The 21,215-nt window shown below is 41.5% G+C and overlaps 1 protein-coding gene across 1 annotated transcript in view; it reads left to right on the top strand.

Annotated features, from left to right (window-relative positions):
- LOC115174562 (disks large-associated protein 2-like) overlaps nt 1-21,215 on the top strand; it is an 87,556-nt gene that overhangs the window by 21,070 nt on the left and 45,271 nt on the right. Inside the window, exon 2 of the mRNA XM_029733222.1 lies at nt 20,826-21,052. Coding sequence (XP_029589082.1) covers nt 20,826-21,052 — 227 coding nt within the window. The remainder of the gene's footprint in view (nt 1-20,825; nt 21,053-21,215) is intronic.

Raw genomic sequence — 21,215 nt, 5'->3', positions numbered from 1 at the left:
GGAAAATGTATGGAGTAAAAAGTACAATCTTTTCTGTAGGAATGTAGTGAAGTAAAAGTTGTCAAAAATATAAATAGTAAAGTAATGTACAGATACCCCAAAAAACGACTTAAGTATTTTCACTTAAGTACTTTACACCACTGCAAAGGAGAGAGTATGATTGCATTAATATCACTCCAGGCCTTACTGTCACTCCAGTTACCTATCCTTCAGTATGTTAATTATTCTGGTCCTGCCCTTGCTTATGAGGACTGTTTACATACAGGTACATCTACTATAGGGCCAGATTAGATGATTATACTACACAGCAATGTTTGCATCTGTTAATTTAAAAAGGGAATAAAAATCAAGAAACAGAGGTGAAACATTCAACTACTGTTCTTTTATCATATGGCCAATCACTGAATCAGTATTGCACCGATATTGATACAACAAATGTGTTTTTCATGGGATAGTCTGGAGCCAAATGGAGAAGTAGACTGGGCTGAATCTGGCAGCCTTCTGTCCCTAGCAGACGTTATTTTCACATCCGTCCATCCACATGGCATTTGAAGTTAGATTTAGACAGTAACACATCTGAAGGTCAGGCCGGTGTCCCCGGTGATTTGTACCAGTCATTGTAACAAATTATGTTCACAGGACCTAAACACCCCAGCCTCCATATGTTTAGAGACTGTGACACACCTGTCCCCAGTCTGTGTGTGTGTGTTTTTGAGAGAGAAAAAGGTACATGCATGTGTGTGTGTGTGTATGTATGTATGTGTACGTGTGTGCCATGAAGCATTATGGAGATGTATTAGGGTAATGGTCTACGTCCCTGTCTGAGGGGCATGGTTCAACATCTGGCCGCCTCACATGCACCTAGTAATCACATGCACCCGGTAATTGTAATGAATAAGCTGTCAAGACTCAGGCCTCACATATATATTTTTTGCCTGAGCACTCGCTGGCTGGGGCTATCTGCTCGCAAAACTCAAACTATTCTCAGCATTTTGAATTGAGAGAGAGACAGAGAGAAATCATGAGCAGATGGGCTCCCGCATTTTTCAGCATATTTTTACAAAAAGATAGATTTAGAGTTGAATAAACTTGGATTTTTCCGCAAGGATATTACCCTCCACAACATAACCTTCACTCCAAATCAAAACTCCAAACATACAACCTGATTTTGGACAAAGTTACCTGGAATGATTTCTACTACCAAAGGTTCTTATTTCCAAGGTCTACACAGCAAATGCTCTGGCAAAAGAAGCACAAGAAACCTGAAAACACCATCCAACCTGGAACTGAGTGAGTAATGTTTTGTCTGAAGCTACTTTTAAAGCCAAGAAGAAAAATAAATTACAATTATATTTTTTACTTTATAAGGGTTGAATGAATGCTAAGTTAAGGCTACCAAGCATGCTTGGACAGAACCGATCTGATCAATAAGCACTGAGATGTGAAGTGAGAGGTGTCAAAGCCCTTGAGCCCAACAATGGCAGGATCGTTTTACAGCCTCCATCACCCAAATTCAAAGGCCTTTGAAGCCCCCTGGATCTGTGCAGAGGTCATTACAATACAGTACCCCCACTATTGTTATTTTACTGCTGCTCTTTAATTACTTGTTACTTTTTTTTCTCATTCTTATCCATATTTTTTTTAACTGCATTGTTGTTTAGGGGCTCGTAAGTAAGAATTTCACTGTAAGGTCTACACCTGTTGTATTCGGCGCATGTGACTAATAAAATTTGAATTTGCTTTGATTCGTCTCTATTTTGAACTGATATGCAGCCAGGACACTTCAATTGTAAATTACAGCAATAAGAAACAATATTGTTGCTTTGATCACATCAGAAGATATCCTCCTCAAAATCTCCAAAATATAACAACCACAGGACAACTTTGTTTGGACATCGTAAAGGACCATTTGCCGAAACTGAAGAGATATAGGTAGCTAACGACCTCCTTTTCCATGTGGAAAAAAACGATGGACAGAGACCTGCTTACTACGTTAGCTAGCTGGGATTTTCTATAAGGAATCTGCATCCCCAAAACAGCTTCTCCCAAGTGAGTGTGACACCTACTCACGTTGCCTGCTGCACTGCTGCTTGGATTCCACCTGGCGATCTGTTCACCGTCTGACCTGACCTGTCTCCCCCTGTCTGGTATAGGTACCCCCGTCACACTCCCACCTCTCTTCTGAGCTTTTGCTCGCCTCCAGCACACACGCACTGTTGGGGCGAGTGACTCTGAACATACAATGGCTAGCCCCAAGTCGTTGTATATTTTCTTCTTGGGTTTTATGCTATTTGCCTAATGACTCTTGCTGGCTTTGTTGACTATGAACTTGCTTGTTTACCAAACCGTGGGACAGACTATATTTGTTCACACACTCGGGACTCTGACTCTATTGGTTACACGGACTCATGGCCCCCCATCCTATTCTAACCACCTATAGCCGGCTTTGTATTCATGTCACCTGATGAAATTGCTGTACAATATGATGTTGCCATCTAATGCACATTCAAATGTCATAAATCAACACCGCAGAACCCTGCCTGTCCTCTACCATGCCCTGATTGTATTACTGCTGATGATATCTGGAAATGTGCATGCACCCTGGCCCATCTACTGTTGCTAGCCCCAATTCTGACTTGTGCTCTGATATCTGCTTCACTGATTTCTGCTCTCGTAAAAGCCTGCGTATTCTACCACATTAACACTAGAAGCTTATTACCAAAAATGTATCAATTGAAATTGTGGGTTCACATCTCCAATCCAGATGTGTTGGTCATTACTGAGACGTGGTTAAGAAAGAGTGTTTTGAACACTGATGTTAACCTTTCTGGTTATAACCTTTTTTGTCAAGACAGATCTTCCAAAGGTGGTGGTATGGCAATCTTAACCAAGGAACACCTTCAATGTTTGGTTGTCTCCACCAAGTCTGTCCCCAAACAATTAGATTTGCTGGTTTTAAGCATTACACTTTCAAATAGCTCTTTGTTGACTGTTGCTGGGTGTTATTGTCCACCATAAGCACCTGCCTGTACCCTAAATTCCCTAAGCTCTCTCCTGGCCCCTTACACAAAGTCTGAATTTGTCCTGCTAGCTGACCTAAACTGGGACATGCTTAAACCATCTGACCAAGTCCTAAAGCAATGGGACTCCCTAAATCTTTCTCAGATTATTACCAATCCCCCAAGGTATGACTCCAAACACCCAGAAATGGCTACTCTCCTTGATGTTATCCTCACAAATAATCCTGATAGTTATCAGTCTGGTGTTTGACCTTAGTGATCACTGTTTTACAGAGTGTGTTCGTAATGGCTGCTCAGTAAAACGACCTGTCCTGATTTGTCATAGACGCTTGCTAAAACACTTTAATGAGCAAGCCTTCCTTAATGACCTGGTCTCTGTAAATTGGTATAGAATCAGCTTGATCCCCTCTGTCTGTCACTCCTGCTCCCGCTCTCCCTCTCTAGCGCTCGGGGGCGCCAGGCTTCCTTTCAGTGTGCACACCTGTCACCATCATTAAGCGCATCAGCACTCATTGGACTCACCTGGACTCCTTCACGTTTTGATTGCATTCCCTATATCTGTCTGTTTCCTCTGTTTCATCCCTGTGTCAGCATTATTGTCGTTTCCATTTCCCCTGTCCAGACGCTTGTCCGTATTCTGTTCCTGTCCGTGGTTATTAAACATTCACTCCCTGTACCTGCTTCTCGTCTCCAGCTTTGATCCTTAAACTGTCAAAGACACTTGGATATTCTATTTTCACTAGTATAGTTAACAAACACACCCCCAAAAAGAAAATGAGAATTAAAAACAGGTTCAGCACCTGTTTCGATCGTGATCTGGCTGAGTTACTCCACCTCAAGAATTCCATTTGGCGAAAGGCACACGCATACTCAGGCTGACTGGCTCTCGTTCAGAAATAAGTGTACTCAGGCTATCTGGAAGGCCAAAGTTAGTTACTTTATGGAGCAGTTCTCTCTCTGTGGGTCTAACACCAAGAAGTTCTGGAAAACCGTTTAAAGACCTGGAAAATAAACCCTCCTCCTCACAGCTGCCCATGTCCATTAATGTTGATGATGTGGTTGTCACAACAAAGTTTCTCCCTGCAGGCGGTCACTGAGTCCGAGATGATAAAGGAACTCCTTAAAAACATCTGACCCCCAAAAAACATCTGGGTCAAATGGTATAGAGTCATTCTTCTTTAAGGTTGATGCCTCTGACCTTTTAACCTGTCTCTCCGCTCTGGGGAGGTTCCCATTGCTTGGAAGGCAGCCACGATGCACCCTTTATTTAAAGGGGGAGATCAAGCTGATCCTAGCTGTTACAAGCCAATTTCTATTTTGTCCTGTTTATCAAAAGTGTTGGAAAAACTTGTCAATAATCAACTGACTGGCTTTCTTGATGTCTATAGTATTCTCTCTGGTATGCAATCTGGTTTCTGCTCAGGTTATGGATGTGTCACTGCAACCTTAAAGGTCACCATTGCCCTTGATTCTAAGCAATGTTGTGCTGCTATTTTTATTGACTTGGGCAAAGCTTTTGATACGGTACACCATTCCATTCTTGTGAGCCAGTTACTGTAAGTAGTATTAGTGTCTCTGAGGGGTCTTTGGCCTGGTGTGCTAACTACCTCTCTCAAGAGTGCAGTGTATAAACTCAGAACATCTGCTGTCTCAGACACTAACCTGTCACCAAGGGAGTACACCAAGGCTCGATCCTAGGCCCCACGTTCTTCTCAATATACATCAACAACATAGCTCAGGCAGTAGGAAGCTCTCTCATCCATTTATATGCAGATGATACAGTCTCTGGCCCCTCCCCGGATTTTGTGTTAATCGCGCTACAATAAAACTTTCTTAGTGTCCAGCAAGCTTTCTCTGCCCTTAACCTTGTTCTGAACACCACCAAAACAAAGGTCATGTGGTTTGGTAAGAAGAATGCCCCTCTCCCTACCGGTGTGAATGCCCCTCTCCCTCTGAGGGTTTAGAGTCTAGTATGGCTAGACGGGACACTATCCTTCTCTCAGCACATATCAAAGCTGCATGCTAAGGTTAAATATAGACTTGGTTTCCTCTATCGTAATCGATTCTCTTTCACCCCAGCTACCAAACTAACCCTGATTGAGATGAACATGCTACCCATGCTAGATAACGGAGAAATGATTTATAGATCGGCATGTAAGGATGCTCGTTCGGCTAGATGTTCTTTACCATTCCGCCATCAGATTTGCCACCAATGCTCCTTATAGGACACATCACTGCACTCTATACTCCTCTGTAAACTAGTCATCTCTGTATACCCGTCGCAAGACCCACTGGTTGATACTTATTTATAAAACCCTCTTCGGCCTCACTCCCCCCTATCTGAGACACCTACTGCAGCCCTCATCCTCCACATACAACACCCGTTCTGCCAGTCACATTCTGTTAAAGGTCCCCAAAGCACACACATCCCTGGGTCGCTCTTATTTTCAGTTCGCTGCAGCTAGCGACTGGAATGAGCTGCAACAAACACTCAAACTGGACAGTTTTATCTTCTTCTCTTCATTCAAAGGCTCAATCATGGACACTCTTACTGACAGTTGTGGCTGCTCGCCTGATGTATTGTTGTTTCTACCTACTTTCTCTTTGTGCTGTTGTCTTTGCCCAATAATGTTTGTACCATGTTTTGTGCTGCTACCATGTTGTTCTGCTGCCATGTTGTGTTGCTGCCATGTTGTGTTGCTACCATGTTGTTGTCATGTTGTGTTGCTACTATGATGTGTTGTCATGTATTGCTGCCATGCTATGTTGTTGTCTCTCTTTATGTAGTGTTGTGGTGTCTCTTGATGTGACGTGTGTTTTGTCCTATATTTTATTTTTAATCCCAGCCCTCATCCCCGCAGGAGGCCTTTTGTCTTTTGGTAGGCCATCATTGTAAATAAGAATTTGTTCTTATCTGACTTGCCTTGTTAAATAAAGTTCAATAAATACAGTCCATTTTAGCCTCGTATCAACTTTTATCTCGCTTGTCGATGGGCTGTTGATACAGCATAACTGATGGTTACAACATCTCAAAACATCCTCATTGACGTACAATATATGATCAGTGGAGGCTGGTGTAAATAGAAATGGGGAGGACGGGCTCATTGTAATGGCTGAAATGTGAAGAAACTAATGATGCCAGAACTTTGCTAGCATAGTTGGACCCAGTGGCACAGTGGTACCTCTTCTTTCAGGTATAATAACATCCACTCAGAGAAGAGATAGGGGAATGCTAACGAGCTAGCGCTGGGCTCACATGAATGACGCCTGCCTTGTTAACCACTGCCCTAGCCAGCTGCTCAAAGATGACGCATTAGAAGGAAAGATTATTTAAAATTATTCCTTTCCTTTATTGCTGTCTTTAAGCCTGATTAATTTAGTTTCCATACAATCGCTGCGTTTTTTTCAATGCTCTCATGTGGGAACAGAGAAATGCACAAACAGCAATTTAGTGTGCGTGATGGTTTTGCTGATAGAGCTTTGAAGCAAAGATATAAGCGAGCCAGCTAATTATCATGTTGACTTGCCAAGTCAGGCATTGGTGGGGAGATTTGAGTGTTTTGGGAAGCTTAGCCTCTCTGCTCTGTTAAGCAGTTTGACACACCTAATGGTGTCCTCTTAGGCTACAACAGCAGTCTGTCTGTCAATTGCATTGTGACCCAACCTGGCTTTGCATTGTTTTAGGAAGTGTTCATTCGTATTCACCTCGCAAGTAATTAGCTACATTGATGTAGATTTTCCTCATGAATGTGTTTAGTTACCTGTAATTCTGTATCCCTCTTCACCAATCAACAAGGCAACACTGTAATTTAGAGATACAGATATGTGAAGCAGATGGCATCCCTAGTGCCTTTCTGTGGCATAGTTAGGTAACACTTTATTTTAAGGGTCCCTAATAAACCATGTATAGGGCATTCATAAATTATGTGTCCACCATTAATGAATCATTACTCCCACATTTATAAACAATTGACTAATCAGTAGTAAAGTATTTTTTTAGTTCCTAATCTAACGTGAGAGCTAGTCATACTTCATGAATACTTATGAATAATGTTTTGAGTGATGAGTGCAATTTCTCATGAAAAGATGGGCATGCCATTGGTAGACATTCCTGCAGTACCTAGTAAAAGAATAAGCACACAACTGTCACGCTGGTATGAAGGATCGGGAGACAGGCGCAGGAATGCGTAATAGGTTTTTATATTACACCCAAATTACAGCGTGCCGTGTAAAGGCACGGGGGCAGAAGACCAAACAAACACTATACAAAAACACAGGGTTAAAACCCGAACAAAAGAGCGAGGAGTATCTCGTATAAATAACACACGCGCACAATGATTAACACACGGGACGAGACCCGTAATCATCTGCGCAATCCACAATGGCACGAAAGCCCAAAACACACAGCACAGGTACTACACACAGACGACACTACAGTGGTAGGCTTGATTACCAACAACGACGAGACGGCCTACAGGGAGGAGGTGAGGGCCCTCGGAGTGTGGTGTCAGGAAAATAACCTCACACTCAACGTCAACAAAACAAAGGAGATGATCGTGGACTTCAGGAAACAGCAGAGGGAGCAGCCCCCTATCCACATCGACGGGACAGTAGTGGAGAGGGTAGTAAGTTTTAAGTTCCTCGGCATACACATCACGGACAAACTGAATCGGTCCACCCACACAGACAGCCTGGTGAAGAAGGCGCAGCAGCGCCTCTTCAACCTCAGGAGGCTGAAGAAATTTGGCGTGTCACCAAAAGCACTCACAAACTTTTACAGATGCACAATCGAGAGCATCCTGTCGGGCTGTATCACCGCCTGGTACGGCAACTGCTCCGCCCACAACCGTAAGGCTCTCCAGAGGGTAGTGAGGTCTGCACAACGCATCACCGGGGGAAAACTACCTGCCCTCCAGGACACCTACACCACCCGATGTCACAGAAAGGCCATAAAGATCATCAAGGACAACAACCACCCGAGCCACTGCCTGTTCACCCCGCTATCATCCAGAAGGCGAGGTCAGTACAGGTGCATCAAAGCTGGGACCGAGACACTGAAAAACAGCTTCTATCTCAAGGCCATCAGACTGTTAAACAGCCATCACTAACATTGAGTGGCTGCTGCCAACATACTGACTCAACTCCAGCCACTTTAATAATGTAAAAATTGATGAAAAATGTATCACCAGCCACTTTAAACAATGGCACTTTATATAATGTTTACATACCTTACATTACTCATCTCATATGTATATACTGCACTCGAGACCATCTACTGCATCTTGTCTATGCCGTTCTGTACCATCACTCATTCATATATTTTTATGTACATATTCTTCCTTCCTTTACACTTGTGTGTATAAGGTAGTTGTTGTGAAATTGTTAGGTTAGATTACTCGTTGGATATTACTGCATTGTCGGAACTAGAAGCACAAGCATTTCGCTACACTCGCATTAACATCTGCTAACCATGTGTATGTGACAAATAAAATTTGATTTGATTTGAACCAACGGACATTGTAACAATAATCGACAGGACACTGGTAAACCGAGGGCACACATACACAATTACTAATTACTGGGAATAGGGACCAGGTGTGCGGAATGTGAGTTCCGGAGGGATCCATGACAACAACACAGGATGTTTAAGGAAATACACTGAACAAAAATGATTATGAAATATAAACTCATGTACCATGAGTGTTGGTCCCATGTTTCATGAGCTGAAAATGTTCCACAGGCACAAAAAGCTTATTTATCTTAAAAATTGTGTGTACATATTTGTTTACATTCCTGTTAAGGTGTCCGCATGCTTCCCAGCCGAAACAGATTGGTAGAGTTTGTGCATATATTATGATGAGATTTTGTGACGTTTTTGCTTGTCTTGGAATTTGGTGAGGGTTTTTTTCTGGTACACAAAATGTTTTGGGCATTTCGCTACACCTGCAATAACATCTGCTAATGTGACAAATGAAATTAGATTTGATGTTTCAGCATCATAATGCACAGCCCCATGTTGAATGGATCTTTTGAAAGTTCCTGGAAGCTGAAAATATCCAAGTTCTTCCTTGGCCTGAATCCTCACCATACTTGTCACCCATTGAGCATATTTGGGATGTTCCAGTTCCCGCAAATATCCAGCACCTTCACACAGCAATTGAAGAGGAGTGGGCCAACATTCCACAGGCCACAATCAACATCCTAATCAACTCTATGCAAAGTAGATGTGTCACGCTGCATGAGGCTAATGGTGGTCACACTAGCTACTGACTGGTTTTCTGGTCCACGCCCCTATCTTCTCCAAGTCATTAAGGTTCGAGGCTGACGTTTGGCAACTCGAACCTTCAGCTCCTTCCACAGATTTTCTATGGGATTAAGGTCTGGAGACTGGCTAGGCCACTCCAGGACCTTAATGTGCTTCTTCTTGAGCCACTCCTTTGTTGCCTTGGCTGTGTGTTTTGGGTCATTGTCATGCTGGAATACCCATCCATGACCCATTTTCAATGCCCTGGCTGAGGGAAGGAGGTTCTCACCCAAGATTTGACGGTACATGGCCCCGTCCATCATCCCTTTGATGTGGTGAAGTTGTCCTGTCCCCTTAGCAGAAAAACACCCCCAAAGCATAATGTTTCCACCTCCATGTTTGACGGTGGGGATGCTGTTCTTGGGGTCATAGGCAGCATTCCTCCTCCTCCAAACACGGCGAGTTGAGTTGATGTCAAAGAGCTCCATTTTGGTCTCATCTGACCACAACACTTTCACCAGTTGTCTTCTGAGTCATTCAGATGTTCATTGGCAAACTTCAGACGGGCATGTATATGTATTCTTGAGCAGGGGGACCTTGCGGGCGCTGCAGGATTTCAGTCCTTCACGGCGTAGTGTGTTACCAATTGTTTTCTTGGTGACTATGGTCCCAGCTGCCTTGAGATCATTGACAAGATCCTCCAGTGTAGTTCAGTGTAGTTCATGATCATTGCAACTCCATGAGGTGAGATCTTGCATGGAGCCCCAGGCTGAGGGAGATTGACAGTCCTTTGTGTTTCTTCCATTTGCGAATAACGTGCCTCGTCCAGAGCTTCTGGCGACAGTGCCCCATAGAGAGACGGCCCACAGTCCAGAGCCACCAGAGACGGCCCACAGTCCAGAGCCGAGAGAGACGGCCCACAGTCCGGAGCCGAAAGAGACGGCCCACAGTCCGGAGCCGAGAGAGACAGCCCACAGTCCGGAACCGAGAGAGACGGCCCACAGTCCGGAACTGAGAGAGACGGCCTACAGTCCGGATCCGAGAGAGACGCCCTACAGTCCGGAATCGGCGCAGCCAGAGTCGGCCTACAGTCCGGAATCGGCTCAGCCAGAGTCGCCCTCCAGTCCGGAGCTCCCAGAGTCGCCCTTCAGCCCGAGGTCTCCAGCGACGCGCATCAGCCCGAGGTCTTCAGCGATGCGCCATTGCCCAGAGACTTCGGGAGGGGTAAAATTTAATAAGTATTTAGCGTGGGTGGACAGGTTAGGTTGGGGAGTAAGGCCGGAGCCTGAGCCACCTCCGTAGGAGGAGGTTGGGGAGGGGGGGTGTAGCACAAGAACTGTCGGTGATGGTGGCCAACCTCCCTTCCCTCCCTTTTGTTTGGGATTTGTTTTGTTTTGGGGTTTATTTTTGTGTTTTTTTTGTTTGAGGTGCATCCAGGGTCTGCACCTTTGGGGGGGGGGGGTTACTGTCACGTCCTGACCAGTAAAGAGGTTATTTGTTATTGTAGTTTGGTCAGGACGTGGCAGATGGTGTTTGTTTAGAGTTTTTCGGGGTTTGTTGGGCTATGTTCTTATTTAAGAGGGGTGTTTGTTTTATGTGTTTCGAGGTTTGTGGTAATGTTCTATGTTAGTATATTTCTATGTTCGTTCTAGTCTTTCTATTTCTATGTTTAGTTAATGGGGTTGACCTTCAATTGGAAGCAGCTGCTCCTCGTTGCTTCTAATTGAAGGTCCTCTTTAAGAGGGGTGTGTTTTCTATGGGATTTTGTGGGTAGTTGTTCCTTGTTTAGTGTTTATGCACCTAACAGGACTGTTTCGTTTTGCTCTTTTTTTGTATACGTATTTATTTGTTTCTCCTTCTTCAAAATAAAAAGATGAGTATACATATTCCCGCTGCATTTTGGTCCAATCCTTACGACAACCGTGACACTGTGTTTTTTTACCTACAAGGTTCTTAAAATTCTACAATGACGACGCTGTAACTTTTCACACTTTTACAGTGTTTTTACAAAAATATACACATTACCAGTCAAAAGTTTGGAAACACCTACTCACTCAAGGGTTTTCTTTATTTTTACTATTTTATACATTATAGAATAATAGTGAAGACATCAAACTATGAAATAACACATATGGAATCATGTAGTAACCAAAAAGGTGTTAAACAAATCTCAATATATTTTATATTTGAGATTCCCTTTGCCTTGATGACAGCTTTGCATACTCTTTGCATTTTCTCAATCAGCTTCATGAGGAATGCTTTTCCAACAGTCTTGAAGGAGTTCCCACATATGCTGATGACTTCTTGGCTGCTTTTCCTTCACTCTGCGGTCCAACTCATCCCAACCCATCTCAATTGGGTTGAAGTTGGGTTATTGTGGAGGTCAGGTCATCTGATGTAGCACCATCACTCTCCTTCTTGGTCAAATAGCTGTCTGCTTTGCAGAGTTCAAGATCTGTCTCTTCACAGCAAAATCTACAGAGCTGAGATTGTTGTATTCACCATGTATATAGCATTCAATTGGTGGCAATCATTTTGTATAATTTTAATTGAAAAACTTGAAGTGTAGAATCAAGAGTTGTTTTTTGTGAGTTCATATACCATGTGCCAGGGAATCAGTACATCGCAAATCTCTTCCCGTTTATTTTTGCAACCTGTAAGGAGCAGCTGTCAACCAAAAAAATCTAAAATTAAACTGGTATATTTTTATATTTATTCCAATCCTTTTCAGATAATTTATCTTTAATATATAGCAGACAAACAAGTTCTCTACCTCCCTCTTCCACTACTTCCTCCATTGTTGTGGTAATGCTGCAATTAATTGGTTGTAACTTTGGATTGAGCAGACATTCCCATAGATTTCCGATAGCTGCATATGTGACACAACTCCACCATTTCTATTCATAATATCATTTATAAATATAATAACATTTTAAAAACAATTTTTTATTTTTATCAATCGGTATATCTGAGTTCAACCATAATATTTGTTATATTTGATCTATCTTTTTTGAAGGACAACATTGAAATTGTAACCAGCTTTGTATGGCTTTTTTAAGAAAGGGCGATACTTTAAACAAAGTTTAATTTTCAATTAGTTGGAAATGAGAAGTTTTAATCTGTATAAAGGCAAAATGTGATTTTTACATGAATAGACATATACTTACCTCTCCATGGTTGCAGAATCGTATCTATTTTTGCAAACTTTATATTTAAAAAAAATGGTTGTGGTAAGTTCATTTAAGACCAGATCATAAGAAAAAACTTGAGTCATTGGCATACATTGACACTTTTGTTTTTAACCCCTGTTTTTTTAACCCCTAGATGTTCTTGTTGGATCCGATTTTAATAGCTAGCATTTCGATGGCCATAATAAATAGATATGGAGACAACGAACAGCCTTGTTTAACTCCTCTTAACAGCTCAATACTTTCTGAGAAGTAAGCACTATTTACTTTTTTACACCTGTGGTTGCTGCACATAACTTTAACCCATTGGAAAAGAGATTCACCGAAATGAAAGTAGGCCAGGCATTTATATATAAATTAGAGTCTTACTTTATCAAACGCCTTTTCAAAAAAAAAAGTAAAATAATGTAAAATCTGCTGTGAAGACCAGGCCTGGTATCTTGGATGTTTCATAATGTTCAATTGTTTCAAATAGTTATCGTATATTATCTCAAATATATCGTCCATGTAAAAAGCGGCCTACAGTTTTTTAAATGGATTAGATCTTTATAGTTACCACCTGGGTTCTGTTTCAGTAATGAAATCAGACCTTCTTGTTGAGTACCTGAAAGTAGTTAAAACATTCTGATAATGGATCTTTGAGTACATAAAAAAGGTATGCCATCAAGCCCTGGTAGTTTTTCAGACAGAAATGATTTAATTGCCTCAGGAAGTTCCTTCTCTGCAAGTTAGCCTTTATACAGGTCTTTCTGTACATTTTTTTGGTCACTTTACATTCATTATTATTAAGAAAGAATTCCTTACAGTTAACACCATTCAGTCGAGATGGAGGAGACTGAAAATAAAACATATGCTTAAAATATTTTGCTTCCTCTTTAAAATATAATTTGGTGAAATCATGGATGACTGTCATTTGTAATACGTTTTTGTAAATCATTTTTTGTAGCATTTCTATGTTGAAGATTCAATAATTTTGTTGTGCATTTTTCACAATTTTCCATTCAATTCGCACTATTTTTGTAATAAAATACACTTAATTGTTCTTGAATAAGTTCCTCCAATTCTTTTTATTTTTCCTCTAACTTATTCAATACAATACTCATCATTAAAACAAAAACAGTTTAGGTCAAAAGAGATTAGACTAATAAAGGAAATAGAGGAAATAACAGCACAGGTGGCAATAATAGTATAATAATAATAATAATGTAGAATAATAATGAGCCTCTATAGTACAGTTTTTTTATTGCCAACTGTGCTGTTATTTCCTATATTTTCTTTTAGTCTAATCTCTTTTGACCTAAACTGATTTTGTTTTAATGATGAGTATTGATTTGAATGGCCTATAAAAGTACATTTGAAAGTGTCCCATACAATAAGGGGATCGACTGTGCCTAAGTTATGCAGACAAAAGTCAATTATTAACTATTTTGCCCTAATATTCCACCTACTAAAACCTCCCGCTATATCTGGGAGGTCTGTTGTAACTAAGACCATCAGACCATCTCCCTGACCCATGACACACCGTTGCATCCTAAGGCAAACCTTTGGCCACCAATTGGCGTAGGCTAAACGTAAATATGGGCAGTGACAACATAATTCAATACTGCCACCCTTCACTCACACATTCAAATCCCCATAGGCCTATTGCATGTCTATAAGGGTGCTTTTTAAGAGAGAACTAACTAATTAACATGGAAAACAGTCAGAAAAATTATATAATAACAATAATAATAGATAATATTAATATAAATAATAACAGCACAATATTATAGATTTCTGTTGATATTAAGAAGGTGCTAGCAAAGGCTATAAGCATGTCAGCCCAGCCTGCTCAGTTCAATGGATCCAATTGTTCAAAAAATGAAGAGAATAATACCTTCTATAAATTTCGCAAGACCAGTTCTTTATGTCGATTACATGCACGCTGCCTATCAGCAGAGAGACACATTCCACGTAGTCCTTATTATATCCTGTTATAATCCTATCAGCAGAGAAACACATTCCATATAGTCCTTATTATATCCTGTTACATTCCTATCAGCAGAGAAACACATTCCACGTAGTCCTTATTATATCCTGTTATAATCCTATCAGCAGAGAAACACATTCCACGTAGTCCTTATTATATCCTGTTACATTCCTATCAGCAGAGAAACACATTCCACGTAGTCCTTATTATATCCTGTTATAATCCTATCAGCAGAGAAACACATTCCATGTAGTCCTTATTATATCCTGTTACATTCCTATCAGCAGAGAAACACATTCCACGTAGTCCTTATTATATCCTGTTATAATCCTATCAGCAGAGAAACACATTCCACGTAGTCCTTATTATATCCTGTTACATTCCTATCAGCAGAGAAACACATTCCACGTAGTCCTTATTATATCCTGTTATAATCCTATCAGCAGAGAGACACATTCCACGTAGTCCTTATTATATCCTGTTACATTCCTATCAGCAGAGAAACACATTCCACGTAGTCCTTATTATATCCTGTTATAATCCTATCAGCAGAGAGACACATTCCACGTAGTCCTTATTATATCCTGTTACATTCCTATCAGCAGAGAAACACATTCCACGTAGTCCTTATTATACCCTGTTATATTCCTATCAGCAGAGAAACACATTCCATGTAGTCATTATACCCTGTTATATTCCTATCAGCAGAGAAACACATTCCATGTAGTCATTATACCCTGTTATATTCCTATCAGCAGAGAAACACATTCCATGTAGTCATTATACCCTGTTATATTCCTATCAGCAGAGAAACACATTCCATGTAGTCATTATACCCTGTTATATTCCGACAAAAAGAAAGAGAGGGAAAGGATCATGCATTTTAACAGCCACTAATGACTTCCAGTAAAAATGTGTCTTACGCATCACACTACCCATAAAGGAATACATAAGTTTAACTGACACATTTTTACAGTGTTAGTTTCATCAGCTGTTGTACAATGTGATATAAAACACAGGAAAAAAAGAATTTTGACTGTTACTGGGCCTTTGACTTCACCAATTAGAGCCACTCGTACAGTAAAACACAAGCCACTTTGTTTTGGTGTATGTTTACGGCAAAGCGTTCGTTTACACCATACACCACTATGTAATTAACCTCAATCCCTTAATCGCTATTAATTGTGCTGCTGTTCGTCGAAGCAGACCCCTTTTTTTTCCCTTTACAGTCGAGGCTACGCTGTTGCATATGCATGATGTGTTAATGTCGCTTGTTCATCTCCAGTTGCTATGGCTGCAACCTACACACTTGCCTACAGTACATTCCCCTTCAAATGAATCTGGAGGAGTAAAAGGACATACTGTAGGATTCAGGAGGAAGACATGGTATTATCCATTACTTTATTACTCCCCTGACTCACTATACTGTGTAACACTCTTATCCCTAGAGCAGACCCTGAGACTTCTGAATTTACAGAACAAGTTTCATATTTACTACAACAGAACATTCATTTACTGAGATGCACCGCTTGTCTAGGCTTGTTAACTGCTGTTGTGGCCCATGGGAAAGACAATCGCTGAACAAATCCTCATTATCTTAAATACTGCATAGCGATACTTCCTATGATCAGTGCAATTTCATTTTTTGTTGATATACACTGTGGTCCCTAAAGCCATATGCTTTAGTATGTATGTATGTAAAAAAAAAAAAAGATGTAAGTACTGTATGTAAAAAAATAGGGTTTTTTAAATCACATTGTCCAGAACAATTACTGACATTGAAACTTAACAATAGTACCAAGATTATTTGCCACTTAACCTGTCTGCTGCTTGAATGAATAATTTGTCATTAACTACACTGTGTCACCGTAAAAGTAATGAGCACAGCCTCAGGTGAATGAATGGCAGCCACTGTAGGTAGGGTTCAATCAAACCCACTGTGCTTAAACCGGCATTGTGTGAGAAATCACATTGGTCCTGTGTCACAAGAATGTATGAATTGATTGCCTGTCTGTCCCCCAACATTTTAACAGGGCACAGTGAAGCTAGGCCACAGAGCCTCCCTGTAGATGAAACAAGCCATTTGGTGACAGATTGCAGTGCCTTTATTTCTCACTCCTTTCACACCCCTCTTCTCCTCACACTGAGCCCATCTCACCGGGACTCGCCACTCCGACAGGCGCTTGTGGTGTCATTCCCTGTTTGGATGGGCTTGGGAATCTGGAACGGGCTGGAATTCTGCAGCCCACAGATCCATTCCCTAAGAAGTTTGACTCCACTCAGTGCTCAGACATCAGAGCCATGCTATACACAAGTGGGCCTCGATGGGGGGTCGTATTCATAACCCTTCTGTACAAGATGGGAGTACAAGTGGAAAGGGAATTGGTGTACACTGCGGTACAACATCTCTACAAAAAGTATATTTTGCTGCATTTCTTGTGTATTTTAGTACTTAAGTACTCTGGACATTTGAATCATATAATGTTTTTGGAGATACTTTTCGCTTATCATACAGAGAATATTATCTTGCCACAAGGATCATTTCTCTTGAGTTGTTTCTGTAAAATATGTAAGGGTGTTGTTCAGCTGCCTATACACACCTACTGTCCATTGTTCTGGTTCAAAGATCTTTGGCTAAAATACAAAATGTTTAATGTTAGAGAAAGATGAATATTCCAAAAAGGGTTTTGGAGTAGGAGAGAGGAGTGAGACTGGATATTTAGAGTAGCTAGACCTTTGGGGAGCGAGGGGGGAATCTGAGGGGAGAACAGAGGCTGGGGATGGGGATAATTTTGCTTCAGTGAGACCCTGTGTGTGTTTGGGGAAAACTCTTTCTGGCCTGAGTCAGCTCTCCCAATCCTTTGGCAAATTGGCTCCCATTGTCCCTGCAAATAAAGGAACTGCTTAGAGAGCAGGCATACAAGGCTGAGGTGTGTGTGTGTGTGTGTGATGCAAAGACATACAGTACAGTACATCCTACATGTTCACCTGTGCAGACAAGTTAGTTATATGTGACTGACAGAGGTGGGCTCTCTGCTAGGGTTGAATACCAGAAAATGGGTTACTGACATACACCAGGATTTCCCGCCCAAACCCACTCCCTTTTCCTGGGATAAATAATTACGAGAAAACTGTAAATGATGAGGTGAAAGTGAACTGTTAAATTAAATGGAACAAAATATAAACGTAACGTGCAACAATTTCAATGATTTTACTGAGTTACAGTTCATATAAAGAAATCAGTCAATTGAAATAAATACATTTGGCCCTAATCTATGGATTTCACACGACTTGGCAGGGGCGCAGCAATAGGCTTGGGAACCTGGCCTACCCACTGCGGTGCCAGGCCCAGCCAACCAGAATGAGTTTTTCCCCACAAAACAGATTTATTACAGACAGAAATACTCCTCAGTTTCATCAGTTATCTGGGAGGCTGGTCTCAGATGATCCCGCAGGTGAAGAAGCCGGATGTGGAGGTCCTGGGCTGGCGTGGTTACATGTGGTCTACATTTGTGAGGCCGGTTGAATGTACTGCCAAATTCTCTAAAACGACATTGGAGTCGGCTTATGGTAGAGAAATAAACATTACATTTTAGAGAAATAAACATGTCCCCGAGCTGTGGGGGCATTCCCGCAGTCAGCATTCCAATTGCACGCTCCCTCAAAACTTGAGACATCTGTGGTATTGTGTTGTGTGACAAAACTGCACATTTTAGAGTGACCTTTTATTGTCCTCAGCACAAGGTGCACCTGTGTAATGATCATGCTGTTTAATCAGCATCTTGATATGCCACACCTGTCAGGTGGATGGATTGTCTTGGCAAAGGATAAATGATCACTAACAGGGATATAAACAAATTGGTGCACAAAATATGAGAGAAATAAGCTTTTTGTGCATATGGACAATTTATGGGATCTTTTATTTCAGCTCATGAAACACTACATGTTGCGTTTTTATTTTTGTTCAGTATATACAAGATGTCTAAATCTGGCTTCTCTATGGCCTTCTCTCTGCATGATCAATCATCAACGCTCAGGGTGGGGTCAGACACCGCATCTCAGGAGGAGGGCAGTTCACAATGCATGTACGATCTCATCACGGTCACTTTTTTTCTTGTGACAGGTACACATTTGCTGCAGCATGGCCTATGTTACAGTAATATAAGGACTGCATGCGCGTCTAATTTAGACATTTCCATCTGGCTTTCGGGGGTCCCCTTATTTATTAATTGTACATTAGATATAATTTTTTTTGCAGCCTATCACTTGAATATAGTTGCTTTAAATCAGTGCATACGCGAGCACGCTCTCGCCGTCTTTCTATCTCTGCATCAATTCCCTTCAAATTGCATCCAAAATAGATCATCCTTTTCAGGTAATAAATTCAATGCAGTGTAAGCCATATATCTAATGAATGATGGGTTATGCATAAGTGTATAGCCTCTGTCTCTTGTGCATTACGCACCTGTGCACCGCTGGCCATTAAAAAACGCTCCTTAGCTCTTCGAGTCCCACGAAAAGCTAGACTAGAATAGCTTACTGGATTTTATTTGTTTGCATTTCTTATAGCTTACTAACAGACTATTGGAAGAGAGATACAAGCTCATATTTGCTGAATGTTATATACAGCAGCCAATAGAACTGACGGGGAGAAGAGAGAATGCGTGATGGCGGTAGGCTAATCAGTTATTTCTTTTTACCCGTCTCCCATACCCATTCAATCTTCGTGAAGAGAAGTGAAAGCCGTCTGCGTTTTATTCTAGTCCTACATTATTCAAGCATGTCATTACTATGAAGAAGATGAGGACAACGAAACTTAACTGTTGAAAATGAGGAAGGAATGAAGCAACACTAGAGAGAGAAAGACGAGTTAGGCTAATGCTCACGTTACAAATCACTAGGGGAAATATGAAAGGTAGGCGACATATGCGTCTGCCTACTAATTATAAAAATGTAAAATAGGCCCTATTATATTTCCAAACGCAATCAATTTGCTAGACTTTAATTGTAACTTTGTAGGCCGCATGTCCTGCACCATCTTTGCATGTTCTCTCCCATTTTGATAGTTTGAATGAGGTGTGTAATTCCAGTCATATAATACAATGGAGTACAGCAGTGGTCGCCAACCGGTCGATCGCAATCTTCAAGGCATTCCTAGTCGATCACCAAACATTTCTGCAGAAAAGCCAACGATAAAGGCTTGCTCTCCTTTTATATTATTATTCGTGTTGGACTGCTGACGATGGGTGCGCTTGATTCAGAAGCCCTGCACACCGGGAAAACAACGTGTTCCCGTTTTGAACTATTTCATTTGTCCTACCCGGCGGACCAGTAGATCTGTGGCTTAAATCGAGTATGCCCACTGCACCGGTCACAGCAACGTTTGATACTACACTACGTAGGACTTCACAACTTTTAAAACCATGACCACAGAGAGACCGTCAAAGAATACAGCAAATAGCTGCGGTTTTTATGAGTGAGTAGCACTGTCAACACTGTTTTTAACACTATTACAAAACATTAAACAAGCTACTCAGTAGGCTACTTTCACTTGCGCTGCAGCTACAATGAATGACTAGCCACGTGTATCGATAGCCCTGCGTTTTTATTAAGCTAATATTACTAGCTTGCCATGTCTATTTTAATATCTAGGAAAATGTCACTTTTTCTGTTCATAGGAACAACATGAATTTGTGTATGAGGCAGATGCGGTGCGGCTCGAGTTTCGCCATCGGCTAGAAGACAGTGTCCCCTCCCTGGTTAGTCTCACCAAAGGAAAGGAAGGAGGGAGCAGGGACCCTGAGAGGCAGAAGGGACCCTGAGAGGCAGAGCCTATGCTGCTCTTTCCCTCCGCTGAGACTAATACTGTGTTCAAAACAACTGGGAACTTCAGTGTGCTCAATGCTGCGTTCAGAACAACTGAAAAAATACGAGGTCAAATCATGACATCAGTGATCTTCAGGTCGAAAAGTCGGAGATCTAGAAGGAATTCCCGAGTTGGATGACCGTTTAAATCGATTTTTCAGAGCTAGTTTTTTCAGAGTTCTCAGTTGTTTTGAATACACTGAAGTTGGAGATTTTTCAGTTCCCGAGCTCAGTCCAATAGCTCAGTCCAATAAAATAAAAAAGCGAATTATTTAAATTTAAGCTCTGCAGTGCCTCGAAAGTGTTCCACCAACTGATCTATTTTGTTATCAAAGCTCGACTTTTGAAATATGATATGGTCTGAGTAGAACAATATTGGCAGGCCAAGCGTATAGCCAATATGCTGTGATAATGTATTAGGCCTAATTCCCAAACCTCATTCCTACAGAACTGTTTTTGTTGAATTATTTAAGCCATGTTAAAAAAAAAACACGTTTGTAAAATACCAGGAAAATATTCAACCCTACTCTCTGCCACAGGTGCCTCAGGATGAGTGGAGTGGATACCCAGAGGATGGGGACCAGGACGAGGAGATCCCGTGTCGGCGGATGCGCAGCAGCAGCTACGTCAAAGCCATGGGAGAAGAAGACAACGACTCTGGTGGCGAATCTGATGGCAGCCCCAAGACCTCACCCCAGAAGGCCATCCGACCCGACGCCCTCGTCCTCAAATCAGCTATGCAGAGACCCCACATAGAACCCCAAAGGTAGGCTCATTAATGTCTCGACTAGAGCTACTGTACTTCTGGTTTTCAATAATGCATTGTCACTACATCCTGGTTACTGTGTCTGTTTCAAGACACCCTCAGCCTCATACATCACTCCTGCTTGAGGCTGAGGATGTTCTAAAATGGACGCTGTACTGGTTAT

The sequence above is a fragment of the Salmo trutta genome, chromosome 35 (assembly GCF_901001165.1).
Source record: "Salmo trutta chromosome 35, fSalTru1.1, whole genome shotgun sequence".
NCBI classification, from domain to species: Eukaryota; Metazoa; Chordata; class Actinopteri; order Salmoniformes; family Salmonidae; genus Salmo; species Salmo trutta.
Note: the sequence above shows the minus strand (reverse complement) of the source record. Positions and strands in the feature narration are given on the sequence as shown.